At 39.0% G+C, this 12,448-nt stretch overlaps 1 protein-coding gene across 1 annotated transcript in view; it reads right to left on the bottom strand.

Annotated features, from left to right (window-relative positions):
- The window catches only part of LOC103731729 (EGF-like and EMI domain-containing protein 1), a 616,338-nt gene that overhangs the window by 6,100 nt on the left and 597,790 nt on the right, over positions 1-12,448 (bottom strand). Inside the window, 4 exon segments of the mRNA XM_029562083.1 lie at positions 1,184-1,309; positions 5,247-5,278; positions 5,280-5,376; positions 6,281-6,466. Of these exon segments, the coding sequence (XP_029417943.1) occupies positions 1,184-1,309; positions 5,247-5,278; positions 5,280-5,376; positions 6,281-6,466 (441 nt within the window).

Here is a 12,448-nt window from a genome sequence, read left to right on the forward strand (position 1 = left end):
TTGAAAAATTATAGATGGACATGGTAGTGCCTTTAATCCCAACACTTGCACACATACAAACATCCAGGAAAGATGCTTCTCATCTAGTTAGCCTGAGGCTGGAGATATTATATTCTTTTAGAAACTGCATTCACGATTGTACATTCTTTGCTTAAAATCCTACTGTGACTTGCAGATGCTATAGATCAGAAGCTCCAAACTGTACCCTTTGAACCCCTACAGTGGTCGACTCATGTTGCACAACTGGCTCCCTGACCATCTTTTCTCTGTTTTCTCTGAGGTCCTTTACATCACACAGCTTCTCACCTTGCTCTGCATGCTCTTCCTCAGTCTACCTCACCTATCCTGCAGGCTTCTCCTTATATTACTTCCCCTTAAGTTTCTCCCTGTCAGAGTCTGAATTGCCTTCACAGTTTCAATTCTAACCATGCGTTAGTATTTAATTTGCAATCCCAATCAGTATTTGTAATCCACCTCTATCTTTAACAAGACAATTTCCACGGTTTCAGAATCCTGTTTCTTTTCTGCATGGTACCGTCATTCCTGGAAGACATCTTTACAGTTCTTAGTATATATTTTTAAATAAATAACGTTGCTGCCTCCCCATACCTCAGAAAGTGAAGTAGATTTGCTTTTCTCATTTCCAGTTCCACAAAATGGGACAGTCTAATAAATTTCCCATGACTTCTGGCCATCTCTGGGGAAGAGCCTTCAGTGATTGGGCCTATAGAACCATTTTTGGTTTATATAGTGTGTCAGCCTCTGTAGGAAACATTACATCTCCACTGGTTTCCATGAAAACTCCATAAACAGTGTTCACTGGAGTTCATGAGAATCGCCTCCATTGTTTCTCTTTCTTTTCCCTCCTTATCCCCTCCTAGTCTCTGATTTCACCTCCCTTCCTGTTTCCTCTCAGAGCCTCACTCATCGTCCTTTTGCTATACAGCACAGGTAACCTCTCCCCAGGTCTTACCTCCACGGCTGTATCCACAAACTCAACTGTTTTTCTGAAGAAAACAAAATTGTTTTCTGCCAAGCAGTATTTTTCTTGTGTGAATAGATGTAAGTTTTTGTTCTTCAGAAAAAGCTTGAAGAACAAAGATGTAACTTCCACTTAGTTCTTTTTCACTAGAAACTCTGGCCCCAAATTAGAAATGGATCGTCTGATATTGGAAAATCCTACCGTCTTCACAAGTTTTCCCATGAACTCCTGGGGGGCACTGGCATTGCCCAGTCTGAGGATCACAGGTGCCTCCATTCTGACAGGTGCAGAAGCCTCTGCACTCCTTCCCATTGGTTGGGGAACAAGCTGCAAAGAAAACAGAAGAGATGAACAGGTGGCCAAACATTCCTTTTCTGTTACAAATGTAGGGGAAGGAGAGGCTTTCCATTAGGATGGATACCCAGTAATTAAAATCCAAGTAGTTTGCAGAACCAGGATAAAACTCAGGCATAGTTGTACTTTGTATGATTTAATCATCCCTGTGGGAATTACCAATGGTACAGCTCGTTAAAATAATGATGGCAATAATGATGGCTTAAGGAACTGCTAACAAGGTTCAAATGCAAAATTGGCCTCATTCCTTAAACTCTAATCCTGACAGTTTCAACACTACCCCGACATCCTTGCTGTTCAATTCTAACCAACCTTAATGAGAAATAAACTGCATGTTTTACTCTGAAAAATGTGAAAAAAAAAACGCAGGAAAAAAAATGTCATGTTATTTTGAAATCAACTGTGAATATGGCTAGAGTTCTCTTGGGGCTCCCAAGGTATTTTGCATTGTCAAAGATTGATGGAATTAAGCAAACAACATTTTTCTCTGGATTGTTGGCTCATTTAGAAGCATTTAGTCTTCAGAAAAGTACACTGAAAAAATTGCCACTTTCTTTTAAGTAAATATAACCTGAGATAATTTCAGTAGCCATTTTAATTAATTGGTATTTTATCATAACATATTTGTCCTAAAACTACATTTATAGCATTTCTTATATGCACATCCTTGATCACTACTGTTCTATGAAATTTAGCTTCTTATGTATCTTTTATTTTCTCAGTATCTTTATTGATGTGTTTTGTTCTCCCTTCCCCTCACTCCCTCCCTCTGTCTCTCCTTCCCTCCCTTCCTCCCTCCTTCAGTCTCTCCCTCCCTCCCTCCCTCCCTCCCTCCATCCCTCCCTTCCCAATCTTGTGCACAGATTTAGTTTTTATTGCTGTTATTTGCTGGTCTCTGTTATGGCGATTGGCTCTCACAGGCACCAGAGGGGGAAAAAGATATATGTCTCCAATTCCCGGATAGTACCATTGGCCACTGTTTCACAATTCATTCGTTTATATTTATTGCTTCCAAGTGTCACTCCCTTCCTCCCTCCCTCTCTCCTTCCCTCCTTCCCTCCTTCCCTCCCTCCTTCCTTCCTTCCCTCCCTCCATCTCTCCCTCCATCTCTCCTTCCATTCTTCTCTTCCTCCCTCCCTCCCTCCATCTCTCCCTCCCTCCCTCCCTTCCTCCCTCCTTTCTTTCCTTTTTCTTTGATACAGAGTCTCTTGAACTCAATATTGACTTTGGACTCAGAATGACTTTGGACATTTGTTCCTCTTTCTTCCACCTCTTATGGGCATATTCCACCATGCCTGGTGTATGCAGTGCTGGTCCTCAAACCCAGAGCCTGGAGCATGCTAGGTAAGCACTCTACCAACTGAGCTACATCTTTATCCTGTCTCTTTATCTTCAAGCTACTGACATAATAAAAGGGCAAATAAAAGCAAAGATGAGAAAAAAGAAAGAGACCAGGAATGAACAATGGCTGAGGCCTCCATTGTTACTGCATATGTGTTTTTCCAGCCTCTGGAAACACGGTTTTTAAAAATAAAGATAAAGAGCTGGGTATGGTGGCATATATCTTTAGTCCCAGCGTTGGGGAGGCAGAGGCAGTCAGATTGATAAAGAATTCTGAATGGCTTCCACAGTGCCTGGATTACAGCATTTCATCTATATAGTAGACCAATAGATCCACGGGGTTATAAAACCCCATTCCACCAAGTAAAATCCAGTATGATACAAGGATTTCCAAGGTATTTCATTAGCATAAAATAGAGCATAGACCTACAAGGAACAAATATTAACTGGACCAGATCTCAAAAGGACCTGGAGGATTCGAGGGTTGTCACAAGCCTTCTTGTCCAACAGGCGTTCACCATGACCTTCACTCCACTCTCCCCTTTCCACTAGATAACCACACAATTTCAATATGGAATTTCCTCAAATGAAACTGGGTTCTAACATGTCTTCTATTAAAATTAGATACTATATGATTATTTAAAAAAATTTTTCTCACAGTTACTTGAACAAATTCCCAAGAAGTCAAAACAGATACTTTAATACAAAATCAATAAAGACGCTGGGGTAGACCATCTACTTAGATGGGAGCCACCCTTTCCAAATTCATGCAAAATTTTATTTTTAATTTCACTAGTGGTTGATCACCTTAAAATATGTAATTTATAGAACATCTCCCCTCTCCTTTTTACTGGAGTTATTTGAACCCGTTTTTATTCTGTGAGTAGTAGATGGATTTGGCTTGCTCTGTTTTCTTTCTTGTAAAAAGTAGGAGCAAATCATATGGAAACTACCAAAGAGAACAAGCCTTTGCTTTCGGAAACAGTCTCTTCCTAAGAGCTCCTTTTGAGAACTCAGCACATCCTCAATGTTTTTCAAGTCCGAAGACAGGGGTACCTTGTGTATTTGATTCAGTGGTTCACTGTAATCTCTCAGTATGAAGCTTGTATAGGAGATGTTTTCCTCTATGCTTTAGGGAGAGATTCTGGACTTTTATTTCTCATGCCATCATGTCAGGGATTAAGTGCTCAGAACACGCATATTTATCAATGCAACTTGCGTGATTAAAGAAATTGTTTTGCATCTTGATAATCACATAATAATTTCATTCCAATTTTATACTAATGAATGTGTGAGCTTAAGAACAGTCTAGTTGGGGCTCTTCTCCAAGATGTATTGTTTCTTTCTACATGTAGTTGGCACCACCAACGTGAGTAACTTACAATGAATAAGAATGAACTGGAGCTGATCAGAGAGTTCACAGTTTCAGAAGGAATGGCAATACAAAGGAAAGAGTGACTTCACTTCCAGTGGAAAAACCAGTACTTGCAATAGACTGCAGCACTCAAACCATCAGCAGCAACAGATCTGCAGAGTTGTTAGTTTAACAAAAGCCAAGCTGAAACTTGCAGAGCATGGAGTAGCAAGGTTTAACTCTCCAGAAATTCTCATCAGGCAAAGATCGTGATTAAGACAAAACTAGTAGGGATTTATGGGAGCCTGATTTTAGAAGGTGCTCAGTGACCGAGTAAGTGCACACCTTACTTATAGGAAGAGAGACCCTTAAAATGATTTCGAGGACAGCAGAGAAGCATGATCAGGGATGCTGGAAGAGGAGCCTGAAGACCTGAAGGAACCATCCTGGTGTTACTATGTCAGGACTCAGGTTCTGCACTTATACCACACAGTAGAAGAAACATGTTCTGTTTTCCCCCACACAGTTAAGAGGAAAATCTGCTCATAACATCTTACAGGTAATCATGACAACACATATTTTTAAGATGTACATGAAAAAGTTAAAAAGGAAAAACAAAGTCAACTTATTTTATCACATAGACGTATCAAACTCCTGAAAGCTGCCTTCATTTAAAACACGAATAGATTTTTGGGGGGGATGGTAACATACATTTAAATCTTTGATATTTTCTCTTGAGATGTTTGTATAAAGATGAAATCACTACCATTGGCTGTATTAATGTAATTTTTTAGAAGCAAAAGAAAAGAAAATCAACAAAAGTAAGCAGCAGTTAAGCAATTTCATGTAATTGTACTTTGTAACATAAAGCATTCTCATTTTTCTTCGTTAGCAATAGTTTCCAGGTCTTGATGATTTATTGAAGTACAGGAATTTTTCCAGGACTGAAATATTTGGAACCTGTATTAACTTTTGTGTTTTCTGGGTAAACAAGTTTCTACTCACTACATTCTCCTGAGAATACACACTCTCCTCTTTCAGTTGTGTGTTTAGTTTACAAACCTCAGTGTTTACAGGCGTTCTTTATGTTGGCCAAATACATTGCTCTCTCACCCCTCTCACCCACACTGAGTGAATTTCAACACATTTCAGGGTGTCTATGTTAAGAACTCACCCCCAGGAGTTTGTTGAACTCTACCATTTGCCAGGTGTCACATTCTTTGCAAAGAAGGCCAGCCCAGCCTGCTGCAGGAGCACCCCCTCTTTCTGTTGTGGCATCTGCCTCCTTTCATGCAGTTCACACAGCTCGGGCTGCAGTTTGTGCCAAAGGTGCCATCTGAGCAGACTGACAGGGGTTCCTGTTTTATCTGACTTTTAGCTATATGCCCAACTGAAAATAAGATGACGCTCTTATTTCCCAAAGAATACTGGAATCCTTGGGTACTTGAGTACCTTTCCCCACAAAGGTCACAGAAAGGGACAATAACAGAGATGTGTGTCACAAAATGAGACTAGTTATACTTTTTCCAATAATAATATTCGAATATGATGAACTGGCAAATGAATGAAGGAAAGACAGAAAAATTTGTCTCGATTTTTCTTCTTTCTAAAATCTGGCAGAACGAATTTGGAATGTGTTGCCCTAAACTACTTCTATTCTGATTTTGAATAGCTAAAGCAACAGAAATTTAATTAAGGAAAATTTGGATATTTCTACTTCAGTGAAGAAACAATAATTTTATAATTAACCATAATTATAAAATTATGGTTAATGCACATAAGTGTATTGATGCTATCTTTACTTATTTTAATGAACCAGTTGGTTAACTGAATGGTTGATTGATTGTGCATATGTGTGTGTATGCCCCTGCTATGGGTCATTTGGAGGTCAGTCAGTGGACAACTCTCTAGGGGAGTTATTTCTGTTTTTCCACCATGTAGGTACTCAGGATTAAATTCAATTTATCAGGGTTGATGGAGGTTCCTTCACCTGCTGAGCCACCAAAATAACTTGACCCTGCACTCTCATTTCCACAAGTATCTATATATTGTCTTCTTCTTGTAAAAAAAAAGAAAAATACATTTTTTAAGGAAGCTCTGAAGAAGTGAAGGGGTTTGCTTTACTCTTCTCTCAATCTGTGACATTCGATGGCATTAACTGCTGATCATCAAACTGCCCCCAGGAGAATAGGCTCGGGCAATCTAGAGTAAGAAGAGATGAGAGGAAGGAGATGTGTTCTTTCACTCACCAACTTTGTGCAAGGCAGTCAGTCCTTGGAAGTCTCCCTCCCCTTCCTCTTCTTCATCTTCATAAGAGGCCATCAGAGAGGGGACAAAATAAGGAAGCAGCTGAGGTGGGTTCTCCACTAGAAGGCCTGGAAACCTCACAACTTCAAGTTCCTCTTCTTCTTCCTCTAACTGCTCACCATCTAAAGCTAAGACCAGAAAGGAAAAGGAAGGAAAAAAGGAATCATTGTTGAAAGAGAGGTGAGAGTTGAACTAGACAGTCAAGTAGAAGTGACTGATGGCCAAAGAGTGTGAGCTGTTCATTTCAGAGGTCTGCTGTAGGGCAGCCAGTGCTCCTAGCATGGGGTTGAATGACAGCAAACAGAACCAAGGGGAAAGAAAAGAAAGACAGAAAAATAGAAAGGAAGGAAGGGAGGGAGGAGGGAGGAAGGGAGAAGAAATTGGCAAGCAGAGGAGAATGATGGATGGAGGAAGAGAGAGATGCATATAGGAACAAAGGAAGGAAGAAGGGAAGGAAGGAAGGAAGGAGGGAGGGAGGGAGGGAGGGAAGGAAGGAAAGAAGGAAAGAAAAAAGGGACGGAGGGAGGTAGAGAGGGAGGGAGGGAGAGAGGGAGGGAGGGAAGGAGGAAGGAAGGAAAGAAGGAAGGGAGGGAGGGAGAGAGGAAGGAAGGAAGGAAGGAAGGAAAGAAAGAAAGAAAAAAGGGAGAGAGAGAAGGAGGGAGGGAGAGAGGGAGGCATGTACTTCAGCAACTTACAGAGGCAGGTTCTTCTGTCACGTGCGATTCCAAAGCCTTCTTCACAGGCACAGTAATACGTCCCCACAGAATTGATGCACAGTTGGTCACAGTCCACACTGACATCCAGACACTCATCCACATCTAAAGGGAGTTAAACAATATCTCTCTTTGTGCTTATTCTGTGACCTTTATTAATAGGTAGCAATACCTTGTTACACAGAAAGCAAGCTCAGACCTCAGATTCTTTCTCAAGCGTGCCCTGCCTAGTGACTTTGAGTCATCTCCCAGTTTACTTTGTCCAACTACGTAAACAAGGTCATTTTTATTCATGTATCTTGAAGAACATAAGATTTCAATTTAATGGCTTTGGGTTGTGCCTTATTCTGAAAAATCTTTACTCACTTTTCAATTCAAATATGTAAGGAAACACTTATCCTTTGTGTAATTCTATTCAGTGTCTGTGGAGAATTTTAGACATGAAAGAATACTAACTAGGTCCTGACCTCATGTGAGTAACTGACTTGTGCCCAAGTCTGAGTCTAGATTCAGTCAGTCTAGTCACCACACTAAAGGCTCCAGAGTAAAGTGGAACATCAGCTCAGCCTTGATAGTGTGCACTTTACCCCTTCAGATGTGTGTGTGTAATATGCACGTTCTGGCCATGCAGTCTTTTCTTGGCTCCCTCTGCTTAAGAGCAGATGGTACATAAAATTCAACTTTTTTGTTGGCTCTGTTAATTGGATGAGAAATGGTAAATGGTAATATACTCTACTGTGTTTAGTATATATAGATAGCACAGTTGTGTTTGTGTGTGTGTGTGTGTGTTTCCTTTTCCTATAGTGAAAGACTGGCAGGGAATGCATTTCCAGATAGAAGAGACCTCCCTTAGAGTGACAAGCATGCCGTGCAGCATACAGCACTCATCAAAGAAGCTTCTTTTTTGCAACAGATGGAGGCTACTGCAGAGTTGCACATCTGGTCAGGCACAGAGAACATATGCCTGGGAGATGCCCAGTAGTAGGTGACACATCTGCAGATGAATCTCTACAACTAAAGCTCATGGCATAGAGGAATAAGGGATAGAGAGAGGGCTAATGCACCCCTCAACTCTCACCAGTGAGGCTTCTGTGTATATCAGAGTGCGATGCGCACAGAAGGCCGCAGCTGGCCAAGTTTTGGAGACTAAGACTGTAGAGTGTAGGATATGACTCCTATAAAGAACCTCAGCCACCCATGGCTCAGGGACCATTGTGGAAGAGGAGGTGGAAAGATTATAAGAACCAGGGCTGGTTCATGAACACAGGGAGGTGGAGGATTTCAGGCCACTGGAGGCTTGCTTATGTGAGCCTGTGGCAGCGGTGCTGTTGAGTACAGGACCCATGTCAGCTCAACTAAACAAGGGTCCAAAGGGGAGGTGAGAAATAGGTCATGGGTCAGCACTAGATTAAGATCTATTTGATACTGGTTGCTGCTGGGTGACGGAGCGTGTGACTTACATACAACCACTGGATGGGCTGATCTGGCTCCAGTGGATGCATTTACACTGAAGGACATTTGGGTACAAACACCTGAATGAATAGGACTCAGCATGTATGGCAGAGTGGCAGAATGCATAGTGATCAGTGGGGGCATAGAGGGTATGGATGGGGGAGGGGGTCTGGATTTGAGTGGAAAATGTATGAAATTTAAAAAGCTCAATAAAAACAGTGAATAAAGTCTGGCTAACATAAGAATTGAGTTTGTTTCTTTAAGCAGTGAAACTTCACTTTCTCTGTGATCTATTTGATCTGCTTCTAGAGTATGTAGCAGATTTTAAAGCTTCCTCAGATACCAAGGAAAATGATGTTTCAAATAATAATAATAATTACAAAATGAAAAATTGCCAGGCGTGGTGGCGCATGCGTTTAATCCCAGCACATGAGAGGCAGAGGCAGGCAGATCTCTGTGATTTCAAAGCCAGCCTGGTCTACATAGTGAGTTCTAGGACAGCTGGGGTTTTAGGGAGACCCTGTCTCAAAAAGACCAAAAAAAAAGAGATAGAAAAGAAAAATTATATACTTACTTTTTAATTATTTAAGTTACTATACAAAGTAATTGCTTTTTATTAGGCGATGTTCTTGCATATATGTCATTATATTTTATTCTCAATCATTACCTTCCCCTACTAGCCTACCCCACCAGCCTTTGTCCTCTCTTTCAATCCCTTCCTTCCCCTAGCAGTCTTTGCCTGTTTTCATGACATAAACATAAACACACACACATCAAACATGCAAAAATATGTTTAGATCTAGATTGCTTATACATATGAAAGAAAATTTGGTGTTTGTCTGGTTAATTTCAGAACCCCCAATTCCATCCATTTCCTGGTAAGTGGAATGATTGATTTTTCTTTACGAATAAATAAAATTTGTTGTATACAAGTATGACCTTTTTTTATCCACTTGCCTCTTGATGGATATCTAGGCTGGTTCCATATTTCAGTTATTTCAAATATTGAAGCAATAAAGATGAATGTTCAAGTGTTGTGTGGCATGTTGACCTTGTTCTTCCAGTACATACTCAAGAGTGGTACAGCTTGGTTGTATGTTATTTCTAACTTTAGGTTTTTGAAAACCATCCCCAGTGAATGACACAGTGGCTACCCTCGTTAACATTCTCATCAGAAGTGTGTGAGGGTTCCTCTTTCCCATGGCCTCAATGTTCGTTGTCATGTTTTCTTGAACATGGCCATGATGACTGGGGTGAGATAGAAGCTAAAAGCAGTCTAGATTTGCTTTTTCCTTGTGGCTAAGCTGCTGAACTTTTTCAAATATTTAGGCCATTTGTATTTCTTTTTTTGAAAACTAATGAACTATTAAGTTCAGTGGACCATTTATTGATTGATTTTTTTGTGTGTGATTTGTTTTCATTCCTGCATCTCTTACACAGTCTAGCTATTAACTCAGTGTGTGATGTATGGTTGGCACAGACATTTTCCTCATTCTGTAGACTATTCATCAAGTGATTAATCACTTTGATGTGAAGAAGCTGTTTAATTCCTTGTAATCTCATTTTTAAATTCTTGGGGTTATTTCCTGTGCTACTTGAATCCATTTCAGAACATCTTTGCCTATACCTATACCTTGAAATGTTTTATTTAGATTTTCCTCTAGCAGTTTCAAATATTTATCTCTCATTAAGATCTTCTATCCATTTTGAATGGAATCTTTTAAATATTTTATTTATTATTTATATTTTTATGTGTATGAATATATTGCCTGCCTGTATGTAATTGCACCCATGTCATGCAAAGCCCACAGAGGTCAGAAGAAGACAGAAGATCCCCTAGAAATGGAGAGTCAGATGGTTATTAGCAGGCATGTGAGTGCTGGGAACTGAACCCAGGTCCTCTGCAAGAACATCCATTGCTCTTAACTGCTGAGATATCTCTCCAGCCCTCTTGAATTGTCTCTTGTATAGGGTGGGAGTTATGAATTCAGTTCTATTCTTCTACAGGTGCATATCTTGATGGCCAACACCATTTGTTGAAGAGGCCACCCCCCAATGTATTTATGTGACAGCTTTATCAAAAAAGAAGATTGCTGTAGCTGTATGTGATTAGTTCTGAGTCCTACATGCTATTCCGCTGAAGGACAAATCTGTTTTTGTGTCAGTACCATGCAGTTATTGATACTATGGAAATATAATTTAAATTGAGGTCAAAATTGTGACATTTTGTGACATTGCTCTTTTGCTGAAGAGTTCTTTGACTATTTGGGGTATTTTTCCCTTCCATTTGAATTTTATAATTTTTTTAGCATTGTGAACAGTGAAAGTGAATTTTTGTTGAAGATAATATTGAATCTGTATGTTACTTTTTGTAAAATAACCATTTTTGAAACATTAATTCTGCCAATCTGTAAGCATGGGTGGTCTTTCCAACTTGTATTCTTTAATTTCTTTCTTCAGAATCCTAAAGTTAGTATACATTTACCTTATTGATTAGGCTTATTTCTACATTTAAAAATCTTTAGTTTTTGAAGATACATGAATGCAATTTTTTTGCTTTTTTTCTGGGAAATTTTATTATCTGTATAAAAATAGCTACTTATTTTTGAATGTGGATTTTCTATCCTACTACCTTGCTGAAAGTGTTTATCAGAATTTTCTGGTTGAGTCTTTAGAGTTATAAGTATAAAATCATGCCATCTACAAACGGGGATTCCTCCTCTCCTGTTTGTTTACTTCCTTTTTTTCTCTTGTATTACTGGTTTAGCAAAAGCATTAAGGAAGGTGCTGAAAAAGAATAGTAAGGAGTAGGAGTGGGAACACCTTTGTCTAACTTTACAGGAAATTCTTTTTTCTCATTTGGTAATATTTTAGATATAGGTTTGTTATATAAAACCTTTATTGTGTTGAGATATGTTTCTTCTATTTCTTAATTTCTTTGGTGCTTTTTATCATGAATGGATATTGAACTTTGTCTATTGTGATAATCGTGTGTTTTCTGTAAGTCTATTTTTGTGTCATATTACATGTAATGATCTACATATGTTGAACTTACTTGACCACGACAATGTGTGATCTTCTTATTGGGGACTTGGTTTTGTTTGCAAGAATTTTATTTAGAATTTTTTGTCTATGTTCATCAGATAAATTAGTCTGTAAATCTTCTTTAATTGTTCTATCCTTATCAGTTTAGTATCCAGATACTACTACTGGCTTTGTACAATGAGCTTGGTAGGGTTTTTTTTTTTCCCCTTTCACAATTTGTAGAACAATTTGAAGGGTATTAGGATTAGCTCCTTGTTTCAGTTTTTGGAGCTCATCGTTGTACCTGTTTGATCCTGGTCTTTCCTTTATGTGGACACATTTTATTACTGCTTCTATTTCACTGATTTTTCAGAATTTAAGTCGTTTATATCTTCTTTAGTTTTGCAAGGTCAAATGTGTTTAGGAAATTATTTATTTCTTCCATATTTTCCAGCTTTGCTTAAAATACAAGTTTTCAAAGTATTCCCTATTCATTGCTGCTATCTCATTGGAATCTACTGTAATAACCCTTCTTTCAGGTCTAAATTTATCCATTTCAGTTTTCTTTCTCTGTGACTTTTGATTAGTTTTGCTAGAGGTTCTCAGTCTTGTTTAATTTTTTGGAGAAACTAGAACCTAGTCTAGAAACCACCTGGAAGGTAAATGATCTAATTTTAATAATGTGAAAGTTGTCAGATGGCTTATCTTAAACTTACCTCACATTACTATTAGTGGCATATGGGGTTTTGGTACAGGCTTTCGCACTCACGAAGTGATAACTGTTTTATCTAATATTAAAAAATCTCATTGAAAATTACTTTCATTAACCCACTCTCCAATTGTAGTCGTCTTGCTGGTGATGAATCAGTTGGCAGTGTGTTATTCCCTTCCTGAAGCTCTCCTTTGCATATATATATATAT

The sequence above is a fragment of the Nannospalax galili genome, unplaced genomic scaffold (genome assembly GCF_000622305.1).
Source record: "Nannospalax galili isolate Female #2095 unplaced genomic scaffold, S.galili_v1.0 scaffold33, whole genome shotgun sequence".
Taxonomy (NCBI): domain Eukaryota; kingdom Metazoa; phylum Chordata; class Mammalia; order Rodentia; family Spalacidae; genus Nannospalax; species Nannospalax galili.